Consider the following 21,205-nt stretch of genomic DNA (forward strand, 5'->3'; position numbering starts at 1 on the left):
TCTTCGCCGCGAACGGAGCGCGTCCCGCAGCATGCCGGTGAGAGAGAATGTGTGTCAGAGAGGGGAGGGTGAGAGAGAGCATGGGAGGTAAGAGAGGGTGGGTGGGGGGATGCTTGAGTGTGGGTTTCAGAGAGAGGGAGCCTATATGAGGAGATTGTGAAGGAGTGTGAGTGAGAGAGAGCTCGTGTGTATGGAAAAGGGATTGGGTGCTAGCCTGTTGAAAGGCTCGTGTGAATGTGTGAGACGAAGGGCTGCGTGCGAAAGAGACATAGGTAGCCTGTGTGAGGATGTATGTGTGAGAGAGAAAGGGAGCTTGTGTGGGTGTGTATGCAAGAGAGGGCCCTGTATGAGGGGATGTGTGTGTGTGCCAGAGAGTGAGGGAGCCTGTATGAGGGTGTGTGTATGTGGAAGGGACACACTTGTGAATTTCTAGGGAAATTCTACTCAAAATATTTTAAATTATGCAACTTTAAGTAATAATTTTTTTCTGTAATAATTTAAAATGTAAATACCTAAAGACTGTCATGTAAGTTGTGTTATTTTGACCAATATAAAGTTTGCAGAATTTTCAGTTTTTGTGCACAGAATTCCCCCAGGAATAAAATTTCTCTCTGCTTCACCAGGCCTCAGAACAGTATGGGATGTTTGCTTGCCATCTACTGGAGACAGACAATACTGGCAGGCTACAGCACAGCAGCCTACAAGGGGTGATGTCGGTAAACCTCCTAGAGTCAGTCTCCATCTGTTGGTTGGGAGGCATATTCCATGCATCTGGACTGGTCTGGCTGGTGGAAAAGGAAGGAGAAATTATTATTTACATGATAATTTCCTTTTCTTTAATAAGGACAGGTAAATCCAAAACCAGTGGGTTATGCACCTCTACCAGCAGATGGAGACAGAGCAAAGCTCGGCACTCATCTGAGGGAAGGACCCATAAAGTATCACCACATGATGATGCTATGTGACCTTTTTCTATTAGTAATAAAATGTGTTGTGCTTGTAATTGCAAACAGAACCTAATCAACAGGCCAGCTTGATCTAATCAGGACCTAAAACCTACGGTATCTGAATAAAGTGCAGAGATGTAACTGTAATTGATCAAGTTAAGATAAAAGGAAAATTAGTTCTTACCTGGTAATTTTTGTTCCTGTAGTACCACGGATCAGTCCAGATACCTGGGTTGTGACTCCGCACCAGCAGATGGAGACAGAGTAAAACCTGTCGGGCTCCCTACATATAGTAAGGTGCCACCCACAGCCCCTCAGTCGAACGTAATGTCCAAGCAACTAAAGTGCCCGACTAACTAACTAAAACATCTTAACATAGGCCAATTCACAAAAACACCCCTGGCTGGAACCAAGCTGCCAGAACCAGAAGTGAACGGCCTTATTTCGAACTTGAATAACGTAGTAATTCCAACTTGAATAAAGAGGACTTGATCCAACCGAGCGGACTCTCCCTCACTTCAGCACAAAAAAAAGAACATACGGGTGGGAGCCTGGACTGATCCGTGGTACTACAGGAACGAAAATTATCAGGTAATAACTAATTTTCCTTTCCCTGTACGTACCTGGATCAGTCCAGACACCTGGGATGTACCAGAGCTAATTACCGAGGGTGGGAAGCAGAGAGTCCCGCGCGGAGAACACTCGCTCCAAACCCCTGAGCCTCAGCCGCCCTACAAAATCTCCTATGGCGACACCAACTGACAGTCCGCCCAAGAGGTTGCCTGTGCTCTGGTTGAGTGCGCCCGCAACCCCATCAGAACCCTTACACAAATAGCTTGAAAATATAGTCGCCTTTAATGATCCGACCACCGAAAGGAATTTGTCACCTTAAGATAACGCAAGAGCGTCCACCGAACATCTTGACAGCGAAGATCCTTTGCTAGCCGGCCTTCCTGCTCCAAATTCAGGAACGCGGGAAGTTCCGCTGGTTAAGGTGAAGTCGAAACCACCTTCAATAGGAACGAGTGACCAATCCGCAAAAGTGTCCCCATCATCCGAAATTCGCAGAAATGGTTCTTTACAGGACAAAGCCTTCAACTAGCCAAGAAAATAGCTACTAGGAACATTATCTTTAAAGTAAGGTCCTTCAACGACACCTTCCACAACAGTTCAAATGGGGGCCCCACAAAGGCCTCACTACACCAAGTTGAAATTCCACGAAGGACAAATCCTCTGAACCAGAGGTCGTAGGTGCTTAACTCACTTGAGAAAACACACAATATCCGGAGAGCCGCCAATGGCGTTCCTTGAAACTTCCCTTGAAAGCATCCTAGGGCCGCCACCTGCACGCAAAGAGAATTAAAGGCGAGTCCCTTCGACAATCCCTGTTGCAAAAAAGACAGGATATGCAAAACATCCACCCACAACGCATCTAAATGCCTTTTCACACACCTGTGGAGGGTCTCCGAGCCTAAAGCAACGTAGTGATCACCGCCTCCGAATATCCTCTGGATCTCAAACGTCTCTGCTCAAAAGCCAAGCCGCAAAACAAAAGCAATCCACCCGATCCCAGAAGATAGGTCCCTGTCTGAGAAAGCCCTGCAGGTGAGCCAACCTGAAGGACCCGTCCACGGCAGGATGAACCAGATCCGCAAACCAGGGATACCGAGGCCCCTCTGGCGCCACCAACACCACCCTGCCTGGGTGGTGTTTAGTAGCACCAGAGAGGCCTCAGTGGAGTCAATGCACCACAAGCTTTGGCTTATTAGTGGCCACAGAAGAAACACATACAGCAGAATCCCTGTTGGCCATGGAAGAATCAGAGCATCTGTTCCTTCCACTTCCAACTCTCTTCTGCGATTGCAAAATCTGCTCACTTTGGCATTGTTGCGCGACATCCAACTGAGGAGTGCCCCATCTGGTCTGAATGACGTTGAAAGCCTCAGACAACTCCCATTCTCCCGGATACAGCTGCTGCCTGCTGAGAAAATCCGCTTGAACGTTGTCCACTCCTACCACATGAGATGCCGCAATCCCCCGCAGGAATTGCTCCGCCCAGACACACAATTCCTGGGCCTCCAGAGCCACTCCAACTCTCTATCCCTCTTTGTCGATTGACATACACCACAGTCATTGCATTATCCGAAAAAACTCTCAACATTTAGTCCCGCACCTGAGGAAAATTTTCAAAGCTTTACGAACCGCTCTCGTTTCCAGATTATTTATAGACCAGGATCTCTCTACTAAGGACCACCGTGGGACATCTGCTCTTGGAAAACAGTCTCCCCAAACTCTAAGGCTGGCATCCATGGTCACCATCACCCAGTCCAGGTCCTCCAGCAATTTATCACAATCCGCTTGTGATTTAACTGCTCTGCATAATTTTGTGTCATCTGCAAATTTGATGACCTCACTCATCACATTCCTTTCCAGATCATTTATAAATATATTGAAAAGCATCGGTCCAAGTACAGATCCCTGAGGCACTCCACTGTCCACTCCCTTCCACTGAGAAAATTGACCATTTAATCCTACTCTCTGTTTCCTGTCTTTTAACCAGTTTGTAATCCACGAAAGGACATCGCCTCCTATCCCATGACTTTTTACTTTTCCTAGAAGCCTCTCATGAGGGACTTTGTCAAATGCCTTCTGAAAATCCAAATATCCTACATCTACCAGTTCACTTTTATCCACAAGTTGAGACCCCTCCTCCACCTTCAGGACTATCACACGGTGCTTCAATCGATCATCTTTTCAAAAATAGACTCCTGCAACTCTCTCCTTCTCGGACTCCCAGCCATCACCACCAGACCCCTTCAGATGGTACAAAACTCCGCTGCCAGGATTCTGACCAAGAAGAGCATATCACACCCATCCTTCGGAATCTTCATTGGCTCCCCATTAAATTCAGAATACTCCACAAAGTCCTCACGATGATTCACAAATCCATGCACAATCTAACCCCTCTTGATCTAAACATCCCACTTCGACTCCACACATCTGCTAGACCTATAAGAACAGCTTACAAAGGCACGCTGTATGCCCCCCCAGCCAAGACCTCTCTAAGGAAATGCGCCCTATCAACAGCTGGTCCCCCCCAATGGAATGCCCTCCCCCCTGATATCCGTCAGGAACCCTGCCTGCTGACCTTCAAAAAAAAGCTTAAAACGTGGCTATTCAGACAAGCTTTTCCCTAAAGCAGGGGTCAGGAACCTTTTTGGCTGAGAGAGCCATAAACGCCACATATTTTAAAATGTAATTCCATGAGAGCCATACAATATGTTTAAAACTAAATACAAGTAAATGTGTGCATTTTATGTAAGATCACACTTTTAAAGTACAGTAAGTCTCTGAAAATATTACACCAGGCCTTAAGACACCAATACATCTCCTATTAGGAAAACGGACCAAGTCAGGCTGCTATAGAGTCCTACACAGAAACTACACGCCAGCAGAAAACCTCACCTGAATCACGTGCTGTCCCTCACCTAACACAGAATAAAGAGACCAAAACGCATAACAAAAAGCATGCAGAAAAAACTGAATTGGAAACTGCAACAAGCCAGAGTCTCTGTATGCAGTGTAACAAAGGAAAAAAGAAACATCACCCATCCTTATAAAACAAATCAAGAAATATAAAATCATCAGCAGTAAAACTGTACTAACAAAAAGAACATATTTCGAAACAGCTGATGAGTGGAATATCCAATAATTAAAAACTCATAAAACATTTCCAGATACCAACAAAATATTTCAAAATAGCAGACACAAAGACCCAGTAATGAAAAATAATAAGGATACAAAAATTTTTTTGCTCTGCATACCTGGGAACGTTTGATATCCAGGTGTCCTGAGATTGTTCTGAATTAGCAGGAGGGGGTGGTTTGCTTGGAACTTTCTCCTCTCTCAGTCACATACCAGCGCTCTCTCTCACACTGGCTCTCAATGACACACCTATACACACATGCTCTCAGTACTCACATATACACATGTTTTTTCTCTCTCACTTATATAGGCTCTTAATTACACATTTACACACATGCTGTCTATCTTTTCACGCTTACACACACACACAGGCTTTCAATCACACACATACATGCTGTCTCACACACAGACTCTCATTCACATGCTTACAAACATGTCCTCTCTTTCTCTCATTTACATACAGGCTCTCAATCACATACTCACATGCTCCCTCACCTAAACCAGCTCTCAATCACACACAGACACACATGATCTCTCTCTTACTTATACACACAGGCTCTTAATCATACATACACATGATTTCTCTCACACACAAAGGATCTCAATCATACACACATACTCTTTCACACAAAGAAGTTTTCAATCACAAACTTACACATACAGGTTCCCAATGGTAAACTTACATTCATGCTCTCTCTCTCACAGGCAGGCTCTCAATTACAGACATACGATCTTTCACATGTACAGGCTCTCAATGATTCACATACATGCAATCTCTCTCTCTCACACACACACAGCCCCCCCCCCCCCCCCCCGCGGCCCGGAAGAGGAAGTGGAGAGTATCGGGTGCGTGCGCGGCAAGAAGAGGCCACGCTAGTGCGCTCGGCATCGGCCCGAAGAAAAGAAGACTGCAGCGCGGCTCAGAGGAAAATGAAGAGCTTCAACCGCGGCCAATGGGACTCCGCCTCCGCGAGGGCTGAAAATGAAGGAGGTTAGCGTTGGGAGGAGGCTGCTGCTGCCGCGAGAGAGAGAGAGTGAATGAGCGAGCAAGCTCATTCACTCTCTCTCTCCCCCACCCCGGGAACTCGCGGCAGCAGCAGCCTCCTCCCAACGCTAACCTCCTTCATTTTCAGCCCTCGCGGAGGCGGAGTCCCATCGGCCGCGGTTGAAGCTCTTCATTTTCCTCCGAGCCGCGCTGCAGTCTTCTTTTCTTCGGGCCGATGCCGAGCGCACTAGCGTGGCCTCTTCTTGCCGCGCACGCACCCGATACTCTCCACTTCCTCTTCTGGGCCGCGGGGGGGGGGGGGGGGCGGGAAGAAGAGAGCACGCCGGTGCCGCTGACTCCAGCTGTCCTGCCGCATTCCGCCCGGGCTGACAGCATTTTAAGCCCGGGCGGAGGAGGACCGGGGAGCAGCTGGGTCAGCGGGAAAGTGTGGCGACACTTGTCTGCGAGCCAGATGCAGCCCTCAAAAGAGCCATATCTGGCTCGCGAGCCATGGGTTCCCGACCCCTGCCCTAAAGGATTTCTCTCTCACACCTTTCACATTGACTATGGACAGGGCTTATCCCCAACGGGCAGGCTCTGCCACTCATTAGCTCACATTTACCTGATGTGATCACCGATCGGTGTATTCTTCAACCAAAACCTCCCCTCCTCTTGATTCCTACCTCCATCCCCATTGAAAGTTTGTCAACTCGTGAGAAAACCAACAGTCACATTGTCGTCTGTTGCAATCCTCTTGTTTACTTACTATTATCTCCCTTCTCTTGATGTAATCTTTTGCCAATCTACCATATACTTCCCCCACACCCCCCCTTCGTTCTAGTTCTTTATCCTCCCCGGCCGCCGACGTATCCCTGAGCTCATCACAGAAGGTGGCCCTTTCTCGATTCCGTTTAACGCCTGCACGCTATTTATATTTATCTGTTATTAGTTTATACTTATAAATCCTGGGCCCCAGTTTGATGTAACCCCTGTTCTATGTAATGTTTTTCCCCCAATTAAGCTGTTTCGCTGTAAACCGATGTGATATGTATTTTACATGAATGTCGGTATATAAATGTTCCAAGTAAATAAAACAAACATGTTTATTAACCCCTTCAAAAAAATGAAGCAGATTTGTGAGGCAAGATTTCCCTTGGGTAAATCCATGCTGGCTGTGTATGACTTTCCTTTTGGAAGCAAGAAAAAGGCGGGCAAGTTCCTTCTCCCAAAGAGAGGCAAGTTTCTTCCAAAATAGTTGAGGGGGAAAAAAAAAAAAAAAGATTGAGGCACAGGTTCTCCCTGAAGTTTTGGAAAAAAAAGAAAAAAAAAAGTCTTATTCAGGAGGAAAGTGAAGGATAATACAAAGTAGTGCTGGGCCTGCAAGTTCTCTCTATTTATTTTCCTTCCACATCAATCAGAGCCAGGGCTGGAAGCCATAAGCCTTCATTTGCAACTATCCTGTCAGCCCAAAAAAGGGCTAAGCTCAGATATATCCTCCCTCCCCCCTTCAATACACCTTTCCTTAGTAAAGAGATGCAATCAGAGATTGGGACCAGAAATGCTGAAACTGGGGCTCTCTGCTACTGTGAAGCAAAACCTGGAATCTGTGACCTCTTCAGCCACCCCCAGTACAGAACGGATACTGAATTAGCAGAGGCTCAGAACTTTGCCAAGAGGAACATCCCAGGACTCTGCAGAGCCATGGGGAGCCCTTCAACCAACAAGAGTAAGAAAGGTGGCCCAACTGATATAATGAAGATAGCATAGCAGAATGTAATGTTCCTATAGAGCAACTGACTGGCCTGGAAACCTGCTAAAATATCTCTAGACCTGCCTGCTGGTCGCATAGACTGAATAACTAAGATGATTATACCCACTGCCAATCAATATTAGTGATGTCACCGATTATGGTTATAGCTAATCTGCTAACTTGTTACCATGTATGAAAACAGAGAATGATATTCAGCCACAGGCCGTCCAGGTCAGTCACCCAGATCAACTCATCCAGGATATGCAGAAGCACAGCTGCATCAACCCATATATCGGGATCAATCAAAGTTATCTGGAGAACTTTAGGACTGCTTTGTGGCAACTCTGAGTTATCCAGCTAACAGGCCAATACAGTACAGTGCGCTCCGGCGGAGCGCACTGTTAACCCGTGATTGGACGCACGTTTTCCCTTACCCCTTATTCAGTAAGGGGTAATAGCGCGTCGAAAACACGCATCCAACCCCCACGAGACTAATAGCGCCCGCAACATGCAAATGCATGTTGCAGGCCCTATTAGGTATTCCCGCGCGATTCAGAAAGGAAAATGTGCAGCCAAGCCGCACATTTTACTTTCCGAAATTAGCGCCTACCCAAAGGTAGGTGTTAATTTCTCCGGGCACCGGGAAAGTGCACAGAAAAGCAGTAAAAACTGCTTTTCTGTGCACCCTCCGACTTAATATCATGGCGATATTAAGTTGGAGGTCCTGAAAGTTAAAAAAAAAGTGAAAAAAAAAAAAAAGTGAAATCGGCCTGCGGCTTAAAAACCGGACGCTCAATTTTACCAGCGTCCAGTTTCCAAACCCATGGCTGTCAGCGGGTTTGAGAACAGACACTGGCAAAATTGAGTGTTGACTGTCAAACCCACTGACAGCCGCCACTCCTGTCCAAAAAGAGGCACTAGGGACACGCTAGTATCCCTAGCGCCTCTTTTTGCCGCAGGCCCTCATTTGAATACAGAATCGCGCATACAGGAGAGCGGGCATTCGCCTGCTCTCCCGCAACTTTTACTGTATCGGCCCGTAAGTAAGCCCAACACCAAACCCTTTAGGACAAGCAGAGAATATGTCACTGTGGGATTTGCTCCTTTATATGGAGCACAAAGAAGAGCAGATGTGTTTCCTTTGCTATCCTCTCTCTTTGCCTTTACAGCGGACACGTTACTAATAATAAAGGTCACACTAATTATTCTAAGACAGTCTCTCCTTGTGCCAAGAGAAAGGGGCCTTGCAGACAGAAATCACAGAAACCGTGATTTACAATTTAGGCCCAGCCATGCAATCTGTTCTCTCTCAAATACACCCTCCCTCGTCCATCTATTCTATTATTTCCCCCTTTTTCCCACCACCGTGACATATTAATCCCATCCTGTTCCAAGAAACCTTCCCTTCCCAGCCTCTACTCCAATACATCTCTTCCTTTCTGTATCCAACAAACCATCTCATCGTCTCCCTCATCCACAATACATCATTCCCAATATTATTCTAAGCCATTGCACCGGAACCCCTTCCCGGGGTCAGAAATCCACAAAGCCTTACATGGAGGATCCATAAAAGACTGCCAGAGCAAGTTAAACACCTGCAACATACCCACATCAACGTAGCCAATGGGACTGGCTTGTTCCAGCTGCAGCTCCACGCGCAGCTGCCGGCTCCGATCCCTGGGACAGCTCAGCCATGGAAGGACGCCATCGTCACTCAGCAGGTTCTCCACTGGGTGCTTGGGGTCCTAAAGGACAAAAGGAAGATTAAGCTATGCAAGGTTGCATATTCCCAACCCAAAAGAGATCGGACCGGCACAGCTGGACACTAACCAGAGGGTCAGCCGCTACAATGGACAACGGATTTCAGCAGACACAGGGCACTAGTCTGCTGGCTAAATAAACCGGATCTGAGTAGACGAGTAAGCAAAATGTCAGATTCTCTCTATAAACGTCTGCAAGGACCCCTTCATTTTTCCCAGCATGGATAAGTACTGTAAGAATACACATAGCAGCAGCAATCGTGGGGGAACCAGGAGACAGCTGCAAAATATGCGGTATCCTGCCACCAGTTCGGAAACGTAATCCGACCAGACAATACAGATCAGCAGCAAAACCAAGACATGTACTCGTTGCTATAACTCGTTCCCGTAACCAATACTTTTACTTTGATTAACAAGGGGAAGAAAAGAATTCCAATCATTCTGTGTATTATTTTGTAAAAAACTGTCATGCCAATAAAATTACCAATCTGGTCAAGTGGCTGACGCGTCTGTTGACCTGGCGTGGCAGTAGAACACCATCTTCGGAGACCAGGAGAGTTTCCTGCATCTGAATAGGAAGTTTGCTGGAGGCAAGTGAAGCTATGGAACACCCCAGATCCATTGTGTCCAAATCACAAACCTGCTGCAAGTAGCCTGGGCGGAGTACGAGCTCTGGTCATTGGAAGGGGCAGAAATAATCTGACTCCTTCCACTACAGATCTAGGATGGGCAACAAACAGCTGCATCAGAAGAGCAGTCTGATGACCTGGATCTGGAGCCTGATGTGGCAACATCTTAGATGGAGTAAAATGTCTTGATGCTTTAGAACAATGAAGCATCAACTTATCTTTAGCAAGTCACACCGAGGAAACCGGTGCAGAGCGAAGATGTTATGTCGAGAAAAGCATAGACTGCATCGGGATCGCACTGTATCTTCTCCTGCTCTGCATCATGGGGTTGGTGCATGGAAGCCTCAAGAAGTATAAGAAAATTATTATTTACCTGCTAATTTTCGTTCCTGTAGTACCATGGATCAGTCCAGACCGTGGGTTATGTCCCCATTCCAGCAGATGGAGTCAGCCAAAGCTTTGAGGGGGCGTCACCATAAGTACTACTACCCCCTCTGCAGGAGTTCAGTATCGAGTATATCAAAGCCCGAGTAAACAAACAAACCCCCGTATTGGATCAAGTTTAAAGTGAATGGCAACAAACAGCCGCACAACCAAAGAATGAACTGTAACCCTCCCACCAACGGGTAGGAGGACATGAATACAGCGTGCCAACCCCAAAAGGGACTGCGAAATACAGTGAGAACTGAGAAATCGTGAAAAACAGGAATGATCACTATCGCCCCATAGAAGACAGCTGAGCAGGATTACAACCCAAAAGCGGTGGGCGTCTGGACTGATCCATGGTACTACAGGAACGAAAATTAGCAGGTAAGTAATAATTTTCTTTTCCCTGTACGTACCTGGATCAGTCCAGACCGTGGGATGTACCCAAGCTTCCCTAAACCGGGTGGGGTCCTGCGAGGCCTGCTTGGAGAACCTGCTCGCCAAAATGCCCAGAGACAGAAGAGGCGAGGTGTAGACGATAGTGTCTCGAGAACGTATGTAACGACTTCCAGGCGGCCGCACGACAGATTTCCTGTGGGGAGACCGAACGAGTCTCCGCCCAGGAAGCCGCCTGCGAACGCGTAGAATGCGCCACGATGCCGGGCGGGGGAGTCCGCCCCGCCCCAATGTAAGAAGCGGCAATGCTGGCTTCCAGCCATCGGGCCACGGTCGTCTTTGAGGCCTGGGAACCCTTCCGAGGACCGGACCAAAGTACGAAGAGATGGTCGAAAGTCCGGAACTCATTCGTAGCCTCCAGATAGATACGCAGAGTGCGCTTGACATCCAGAAGTCGGAGAGCCCTTGGTTCAGACGACGAGAAAGACGGCAGTTCCACTGTCTGATTCACATGGAACGCAGACACCACCTTCGGAAGGAAGGAGGGAATAGTGCGGAGCGAAACTCCGGAGTCAGAGAAGCGGAGATAGGGTTCTATTACACGACAGGGCCTGCAGTTCCGAGATGCGTCGAGCGGAGCAAATGGCCACCAGAAACACTGTCTTGAGAGTGAGGTCCTTAATCGTCGCATTGCGCAATGGTTCAAACGGAGGTTCCGACATAGAGCGGAGCACGAGGTTAAGACTCCAAGCGGGACAAGGTTCCCGGACCGGAGGTCGCAAGTGCTTGACACCCTTGAGGAAACGCATAATATCCGGGTGCTGAAGCAGGGAGCCCCCGTCGCGCAGGAGCGACCCAAGGGCGGCCACCTGAACTCGCAGTGAATTATAGGCGAGCCCCTTGTCTACCCCCGCTTGTAGAAACTGAAGGATCTGAGGAACCGAAGCCTTTGTGGGTCTCGTGTTCTGGTCGGTGCACCACAGTTCGAAAACCTTCCAGACCCGACCGTAGGTCGCCGACGTCGAAGTCTTCTTGGAACGCAAGAGCGTTGACACTACCGCCTCCTGGTAACCTCGGCGGCGGAGACGTTGCCTCTCAAAAGCCAGGCCGCAAGACAGAAGAGTTCTGCCTGGTCGAAAAATACCGGGCCCTGATGCAGGAGGCGAGGGGGATGTCCCAGGCGGATGGGGCCGTCGATCACCAGTCGGAGAAGGTCCGCAAACCAGGGTCTCCGTGGCCATTCTGGTGCGACGAAGATCACGAGTCCCCGATGAGCTTCTATTCTGCGGAGTAGTCTTCCCACCAGAGGCCATGGCGGGAACGCATAGAGAAGAAGATGGTCCGGCCACGGGAGCACCAGGGCATCCACACCCTCTGCTCCTCGCTCTCTTCGACGACTGAAGAAACGGGGAGCCTTCGCGTTTTGCGCGGACGCCATTAGATCCATGTGGGGAGTTCCCCACCGGCGAACAAGCAGCTGCATCACCTCGGAGAGGGACCATTCCCCGGGGTCCAGGCGCTGGCGACTGAGGAAATCCGCCTGGACGTTGTCCACGCCCGCGATGCGCGAGGCCGCCAGACGGACCAGATGTCGTTCCGCCCACTGCATCAGCATGGCTGCTTCGAGCGCGACCTGTGGACTGCGAGTGCCGCCCTGCCGGTTGATGTAGGCCACCGTGGTCGCGTTGTCCGATAGGACCCGAACCTCCCGATTCCGTAGGAGTGGTAGGAAGTGGCGCAAAGCTAGTCTGACCGCCCTGGTCTCCAGACGATTGATGGACCACTTCGTCTCCTCCGTGGACCACGTCCCCTGCGCCGAGCTGCGTTCGCAGACCGCCCCCCAGCCTACGAGACTGGCATCGGTGATGACCACCACCCAATGTGGGAGATCGAGGGACACGCCGCGAGCCAGATTCTCCGGATCCATCCACCAGCAGAAGCTGTTCCTGGCCACCTGTGGAAGGGGAAGGAGCACCTGGTAGTCCTGCGAGAGAGGTTTCCAGCGGGATAGAAGCGCCCTTTGGAGGGGCCGGAGGTGAGCGAACGTCCACGGGACCATGTCGATGGTGGAGCCCATCAATCCCCAGGAGCTGCAGGTAGTCCCATGAGGTGGGAACTGGTAACGCAGAGAACCGCTGTATGTGTTCCCGCAAGGCGAGCGCCTTGTCCTGTCGTAGAAAGACCGCGCTCAGACGAGTGTCGAAAGTCGCCCCCAAAAAATCCAAGCGCTGTGAGGGTACGAGGGAACTCTTGGAGAAGTTCACTACCCATCCCAGGGACTGCAGGAACTGTATTACCCTGGATACCGCCGCCTGACGAAGTGTGAAAGATTTCACTCGAATGAGCCAATCGTCCAGGTAAGGATGAACCAGAATACCCTCCTTCCGAAGGGCGGCCGCCACGACCACCATGATCTTGGTGAAGGTGCGCGGTGCCGTCGCCAATCCGAACGGGAGCGCTACAAACTGGAAGTGTTGGTCCAGAATCTTGAACCGGAGAAGCCGCTGATGCTCCCGACGGATGGGGATATGAAGGTAGGCCTCCGTCAGGTCCAAGGAGGCCAGGAACTCCCCCCGAAGCACTGCCGCAATCACCGAGCGCAGTGTTTCCATCCGGAATCGGACCACCCGGAGGGATTTGTTGACTTCCGTCAAGTCCAGGATGGGTCTGTGGGAGCCGTCCTTCTTTGGAAACACGAAGTAGATGGAATAATGGCCCAAGCCCACCTCTCCGGAGGGCACGGGCACAATGGCTCCTATCTCCCGAAGACGGTCCAGTGTCGACTGCACCGCCCTTCGCTTGGAGGCTGAGCCACAGGGGGAGAAGATGAACCTTCCCTGCGGGGCGCGGACAAATTGCCAACGCGTAGCCGTGTTCTATGGTATCCAGGACCCACTGGTCCGAAGTGATCCGCGCCCACTCCTCGTAGAAGAACGCCAGCCGCCCTCCAATCCTGGGGACGATGGAGTGGGCGAGCCGAACATCATTGGGAGGACTTAGGAGAGGGCTGCCCTGATCCGGAGGCGGGACGCGCGGGCCTGCGCCCGCGAAAGGAGCGCGACCAGGGCTGTGACCTGGTGGCGGAGGACCTGGGGGCCGCCGGCCTGTAATTCCTGTAGCGCCGTTGCGCCCTGGCCCTGGTTCGTGAAGACGAGAACGCCCTGGAGGGCCGGTACCTGTCCTCCGGCAGACGATGGACCGCGTTCTCCCCCAGGGACTTGATGAGCTGGTCCAAGTCCTCCCCGAACAGGAACTTACCCCTGAAAGGCAGGGACCCCAGGCTCGACTTGGAGGACGTATCCGCCGCTACCGAGACCATTGATCGAGCCAGGACCCGAAACAGGTCGTAGGAGGCATCAGCCCCATACGCCACCGCAGCTTCCAGCCGATCCGCCTGGGCGGCCTCTCCGGCCGGCAGAACCTGAGAGGTGAGAAGCTGTTGCACCCAGAGGAGGCTCGCCCTCTGCGCTAGCGAGCTGCATATCACCGCCCGCATCCCGTAAGGCTGCGCCACCCGTGACAGGTATGGTTGTCCTCTTCGTGACTGCCGACACCGCGGAGTCCACTTTCGGTACCTTGATGAGATCCAGATAATCCTCCGGCAGCGGATACAGTTTTCCCATAGCACAACTGACCTTGAGGGAAGCCTCGGGAGCGTCCCATTCCCTAGTGAGGAGCTGCAGGAACGACTCGTGGATGGGGAACGCCCGAGCCCTCGGACGAAGGGCTGCCAGCACCGGGTCACCTTTCTTAGCCGAAGTGACGACAGCGGGCGCTACGGGAGCTGGTGGATCCGGCGGTGGATCGAGGTCTAACTCCTGGATGATTTGCGGGATAAGCTCCTCCAGCTCTTCCCGCTGGAAGAGACGCAGCGTGCGCGGGTCGTCCCACTCTGCCGAGGAGTCCCCTTGCGCCAAATCCACCAGGTCCGGCCCCGGGGACGCTGGGCCCGGCCCCCCGCCTCCGACTCCCACGGGAAGCCGGCTGCGGGCGGGAGGCTGGGGGGCCCCCACTCCCGCCGGGACGGGGGGGGCCTGAGGGGGAGACGAGGGCCACGGGACCTTAGCGGGGGGCGGACCCGCGGGGGCATCCAGGCCCTGTAGATATGCAGTGTGCATCAGCGGTATAAATTCCGGGGAAAGCCCCGGCCTACCCGAGGGGGCCCCGGTGGTGGGGGACCCCGTGGAACCCGTGTCCACCAGATCCGGTTCCGGCAACAAGCTCGGGGGGGAACCCTTGGGGGAATCCCTGTCCTCCCGCGCTGCCTGAGTCCCCTCAGGGCGCAGGGAATGCAATATGGCCGCCGTTCCCGCCAAGAATGGGGGAGAGGCCGGCCCGCACCGCCCGGGCAAGCCTGCCAAAAAGGAAAAATCGTCCCGGGACCGCGCCGTGCCTTCCCCCCCGGGGAGGCACCGAGCGCAGATCCCTTCGCGCGAAATGCGTGATCCCGGTTCGCCGCAAGCCGAACAACGCAACGGCCGCGGCATCGGGAGCGCTGGCGAAAAGCCTCGGGGGGGCCGAGAGGAGAAACGCCGGTGCGGGGGGGCCCGATCGGCCTGCACTGCCCGCCGGCTGAAAAACGGCGCCGCGGGGGGGCCTTCCTGGCCTCACAACCCGCCGAAGAGCTCCCTGCTCCCTGCTGCAGCCCACGAGGCCGCGGGGGGGCCTTCCTGGCCTCACAACCCGCCGAAGAAGAGCTCCCTGCTCCCTGCTGCAGCCCACGAGGAGCCGGCAAGATGGCCGCGGGAGAGGGAGAAAACGCTGGGAGGCCGGTTCCACCGGCCGCCGCGTCCAAATAAGCTGCAAAAGAAAAATACAGCAAAAACCAATACAACTTACCCCGGTGAACAACAGCCTAGTCGCCGGGAAAGGAGAGAGAGAGACAGAGAGACAGCACCAAAAGGAAGCCACGCCTCTCCAATTAAACCAATTAACTTTTTTTTTTTTTTTTTTAAAGAACAAACTTGATCCAAAACAACTAAATATAATAGACAGAGAAGAAAAACCCAATCAAGGGAACAATGGTTACAGGTAATCGGGAGCAAGCCCAGATTCCCCTACTCGCATCTGCTGGAGTCAGAAGATACTGAACTCCTGCAGAGGGGGTAGTAGTACTTATGGTGACGCCCCCTCAAAGCTTTGGCTGACTCCATCTGCTGGAATGGGGACATAACCCACGGTCTGGACTGATCCAGGTACGTACAGGGAACAAGGAAGTATAGACCACATGCTTTCTGCGTCAAACTGGCAGGATGTGCATCAAGCATCCTGGGCCAGCGTAGCCAAGTGCTTTGATGCATTATCTATCGGGCGCATCAACACACCTTGTGCCGATACAATGCACTGCACTTCCAAGTGCTGCTGCTTCCTCGACACAGGTCCTGATGGCTCCAGTGAATGACACCGCTTCTTCTTCAAAGCAGGGCAGCTTACATTACTTGACCCATGGCTTCGGCCTGAACCCATGGGGGAAGTCTTAGAGGAGCTCCTGCTCAACTCTTTGCCCAGCGATTCAGGTGAAACCGCACTCTGGAAGAGCACCTACTGTGACTCCAAAGAGATTTAGGTAGCTCCTCAGTGCAAATCGTCCTGGGACGTTGGGAACACCAGGACATTTGTCCACAGGCATAAATCTGTCTGGTCATGCTCCAGCCCGAGACATAGATAGCAGCACTCATGGCCATCGGTGAGGGAGATTACATTGCCACAGATGCAGTTTTTTTACTCTATTCATCAGCCTCTTTTTTTTTTCTTAGACTGACATGTTGACAAAGCAGGGCCCTGAGGAAAAAGGTTTTGCGTTTATTTTTGTAACACTGAAAAGTGCTGTTGTGGATGCCTCAGAGGCAGTTAATAAATGAAAAAAATGAAGAAAAAGATCAAATTGAAGTTTGTTTTTTTTTAAAGTTGAAGTAAAATTTGAAAGGAGAGAGTGGACAAAAAAAATGATTAAAGGAGGCTCACGAAGCAAAGCCCACACAAATTCCCACACATGCTCAGTAGAGCTTAACGTTCTATTAGCTTGGAGAATAGAGTCCATTTGGTGCTGCTGGATGACACCACCTTCACATAATTCAACCTGCTCATGGTTCAGAAAAAAAAAAAGTGTTACCAGTTGGTTGATGCAACAAATACATATAAAAGCTGCTGACTTTATAGAAACATAAAAAGTAGTAGCAGGTAAGGGCCAGAATGCCTGATTTATTTACTGGTATACGTCACAGACCACTGGGACACATCTATGCATCCATCACCTTATACATGAAGAAATATTTTCTGCTGTTACACCATAGCCATGAGTAGCAGGTCCCAAAAAACTTACTACTGGGTCAAGAGCTAAAGTCCCATTGTCGTATTATAAACCAAGAAGCTTTCATGCTCATGGGCAAAAGCCAGATATCCGCCGGGATCTAATCAAACTGGGCAGACTAGATGGGCTTCCGGTCCTTCTCAGCAGTCATTTTATGTGGTTCTGGGTGTGCATGCTTCAGTGCAGGTTATTGTAAACACAGCATCCCAGCAGTGAAAACAGATTTACATATCACTCCCTTCTACAGAGGGTTCGTTCAGAGTGATGTGGCTATGTTTCTTAAAGCGAACGGATTCGGGACACTGACCTGAGAGCTGAAGGACACAATGTGTCTGATTTTAACTGGAGCCATTCCAGGGTTTCTCTCTATCAGTGGATCAAAAAGAAAAATACTCGAACAGTCCAATTGTTTGGTGAAAATCCCCTCGTCGTCTGTCCTAGGATTACAGAAATCACAGAATCAGTCCATTTCTTCTTATTGATAAGTTCCAGCCACTACTAAAGCACCCCAGAGATATTCCACTCATTTAATTATTCATATAACCACTGTCTAACACAATACAATCTAAAATCCTGAACCTAAACCACATGGCCAGAAATGCCCGCAGCAGCGAGGAGGAAGCAGATAAAGAAGAGAAACACTAAGAAGGTCCCATGCTACTGATGCAATCAATAGCAGTGGCTATTCCCTAAGTAAACTTGATTAATAGCCGTTAATGGACTTCTCCTCCAAGAACTTATCCAAACCTATTTAAACCAAGCTACACTAACTGCACTAACCACATCCTCTGGCAACAAATTCCAAACCTTTACTGTGCATTGAGTGAAAAAGAATTTTCTCCAATTAGTCTTAAATGTGCTACTTGCTAACTTCATGGAGTGCCCCTAGTCCTTCTATTATCCAAAAATGTAAATAACCGATTCACATTAACCCATTCTAGACCTCTCATGATCTTAAAGACCTCTATCATACCCCCCCCTCAGCCGTCTCTTCTCCAAGCTGAACAGCCCTAACCTCTTCAGCCTTTCCTCCTTAATCACAGTGCTCTGTCTTTGTCCCTGTCCCAAGCATTTTTAAATTCCATCATGGGAAGGAGGTTCTGGAAGCCAAATTTAGGCTCTTAGGTAGAAAGCTTAAATCCAGAACCTCCAGGGTAGCATTCTCTGAAATGCTCCCTGTTCCATGTGCAGGTCCCCAGAGACAGGCAGAGCTCCAGAGTCTCAATGCGTGGATGAGACGATGGTGCAAGGAAGAGGGATTCAGTTTTGTTAGGAACTGGGGAACCTTTTGGGGAAGGGGGAGTCTCTTCCGAAGGGATGGGCTGCACCTTAACCAGGGTGGAACCAAGCTGCTGGCGCTAACCTTTAAAAAGGAGATAGAGCAGCTTTTATTTATTTAAAATCTTTTTTATACCGTCCTTAAGTTATTTACCATCACAACGGTTTACAAAAAGGCACATATAGTAACATTAAATATTTAAACTAGGTAAAACGTTATAGAAGTACAAAAAATGATCCGGTTACAAAGTGTATGAGGAAAGACTAAAGAGGTTAGGACTTTTCAGCTTGGAGAAGAGACGACTGAGGGGGGATATGATAGAGATGTTTAAAATCATTAGAGGTCTAGAACGGGTAGATGTGAATCGGTTATTTACTCTTTCGGATAGTAGAAAGACTAGGGGGCACTCCATGAAGTTAGCATGGGGCACATTTAAAACTAATCGGAGAAAGTTATTTTTTACTCAGCGCACAATTAAACTCTGGAATTTGTTGCCAGAGGATGTGGTTAGTGCAGTTAGTATAGCTGTGTTTAAAAAAGGATTGGATAAGTTCTTGGAGGAGAAGTCCATTACCTGCTATTAAGTTCACTTAGAGAATAGCCACTGCCATTAGCAATGGTTACATGGAATAGACTTAGTGTTTGGGTACTTGCCAGGTTCTTATGGCCTGGATTGGCCTCTGTTGGAAACAGGATGCTGGGCTTGATGGACCCTTGGTCTGACCCAGTATGGCATTTTCTTATGTTCTTATTTGATTAATTTCATTTGTCTTGTCCTTTTAATATATGCATCAATGTTAATTTACATGTAAGTCTCTCTTGCAATTCATGTTCTATATAAAGTTATCAGTGAGATTTGTATAAAAAAAAAAAACCAACAAATAAGCACATAGTAAAACTGAGTGCTGAGTTTATGATGCCTGATTTTATTTACTTTCTCCGTTCTCTTTATGAAAAGGAAAATTAGTTTCTTACCTGATAATTTTCGTTCCTGTAGTACCAAGGATCAGTCCAGGACACCTGGGTTGTGACCCCGCACCAGCAGATGGAGACAGATTAAAACTTGTGGGCGGAGCTACATATGCTCCTGTGCCAGTCACAGCCCCTCAGTCATACGTAATGTCAAAGTAGACAAAAAATAGAACAACCAAACTAAATAACTAACCTTAACAGGGAGCCATTCAAGGACCCCCAACCGGAACAGAACCCCAAAACGAGGGAACGAAGCAATAACCGGAATAGTTAACAAAGAAATGAGCGGACTCTCCGTTTCTTCAGAACAGTACGGGCGGGATCCTGGACTGATCCTTGGTACTACAGGAACGAAAATTATCAGGTAAGAAACTAATTTTCCTTTCCCTGTACGTACCAGGATCAGTCCAGGACACCTGGGATGTACCAGAGCTAAATTACCGAGGGTGGGAAGCAGAGAGTCCCGCTCGGAGTACCCTCTCTCCAAAACCCCCAGAATTCGCAGCCTGAACATCCAACCGATAGTGTCTAATGAAGGTATGTAAGGACTTCCAGGTAGCTGCTCTACAAATCTCTTGAGGCGAAACCTGAGAAGATTCCGCCCAAGACGCAGCATGAGCTCTTGTCGAATGAGCCCTGAGACCGTTCGGGATAGGCTTCCCTCGTAACACGTACGCTGAGCAGATGGCCTCTTTAAGCCACCGTGCGATTGTCGTCCTGGAAGCCGGGCCTCCTTTCTTTGGGCCCGAGAATAGAACAAAGAGATGATCCGACACCCGGAAAGGGTTAGTGACTTCTAGATAACGGAGGAGAACCCTCCGCACATCCAACTTCCGCAATTCTTTCCATTGCGGGTCGGAATATTCAGCACCTGCGAAAGCAGGAAGCTCAATAGACTGGTTCAAATGAAACGGTGACACCACTTTTGGCAAAAAAGACGGAACCGTCCGCAGGGAAACTCCCGTATCTGAAATCCGCAGGAATGGCTCCCGACAAGACAAAGCCTGTAATTCCGAGACTCTCCGAGCCGAGGTAATCGCAACCAGGAAAACGGTCTTTAAAGTAAGATCCTTAAGAGTAGACCGTTTTAAGGGTTCGAACGGAGCCGTAGACAAAGAAGAAAGGACCCAATTAAGATTCCAGGAGGAACATGGATGATGTAGTGGTGGATGAAGATGTTTAGCCCCCCGAAGAAAACGAGAGACATCGGGATGCAGGGCCAGAGAGGAACCGCGAACCTTACCCCGCAAACAACCAATCGCCGCCACCTGTACACGAAGGGTACTACAAGAAAGCCCTTTGGCTAGACCGGCCTGAAGAAAAGCCAGAATATCAGAGACGGACGCGGAAATGGGATCTAGCCCTCGGCTGATACACCACTCCTCAAAAACTACCCAGACACGTACATAAGCCAAGGACGTAGACTGCTTTCTGGACCGCAGTAACGTGGCTACCACCGCATCTGAATAGCCTTTTTTCTTTAGATGTTGCCTCTCAAAAGCCATGCCGCGAGACAGAAGTGATCCGCATCCTCCAAACAAACGGGGCCCTGACGAAGGAGCCCCGGAAACCCCTGTAGCCGAAGGGGAGCATCCACCGACAGCTGAACGAGATCCGCAAACCAAGGGCGCCGTGGCCACTCCGGCGCTACCATGATCACGTTGGACGGGTGCAACTCTATGCGCCTTAAGATCTTGCCTATCATTGGCCACGGAGGGAATACGTACAACAACACGTTGGTTGGCCAAGGAAGAACCAGCGCATCGACGCCCTCGGCTCCTCGCTCCCGACGTCGACTGTAAAACCGAGGAGCCTTCGCGTTGTGCCACGTGGCCATCAGGTCCATGTGGGGCAGCCCCCACCGATCGCAAATGAGATGAAAGGCATCTTCCGTCAGCTCCCATTCTCCGGGGTCGAGGTGGTGTCGACTGAGAAAGTCCGCCTGAACATTGTCGACCCCGGCTATGTGAGACGCTGCTATGGAGTTGAGATGGCGCTCTGCCCAACTCATCAGGAGCTTCGCCTCTTCCGCCACAAGTGGACTTC

The 21,205-nt window shown here is 50.1% G+C and overlaps 1 protein-coding gene across 1 annotated transcript in view; it reads right to left on the reverse strand.

The window, feature by feature from the left end:
* LOC115091702 (short transient receptor potential channel 2-like) overlaps positions 1–21,205 on the reverse strand; it is a 263,493-nt gene that overhangs the window by 216,228 nt on the left and 26,060 nt on the right. Inside the window, exons 3-4 of the mRNA XM_029601860.1 lie at positions 17,216–17,345; positions 8,994–9,132 (exon numbers count right to left, since the gene is read on the reverse strand). Coding sequence (XP_029457720.1) covers positions 8,994–9,132; positions 17,216–17,260 — 184 coding nt within the window. The 5' untranslated portion in view covers positions 17,261–17,345. The remainder of the gene's footprint in view (positions 1–8,993; positions 9,133–17,215; positions 17,346–21,205) is intronic.

This window comes from Rhinatrema bivittatum, chromosome 5, assembly GCF_901001135.1.
Source record: "Rhinatrema bivittatum chromosome 5, aRhiBiv1.1, whole genome shotgun sequence".
Lineage (NCBI taxonomy): Eukaryota > Metazoa > Chordata > Amphibia > Gymnophiona > Rhinatrematidae > Rhinatrema > Rhinatrema bivittatum.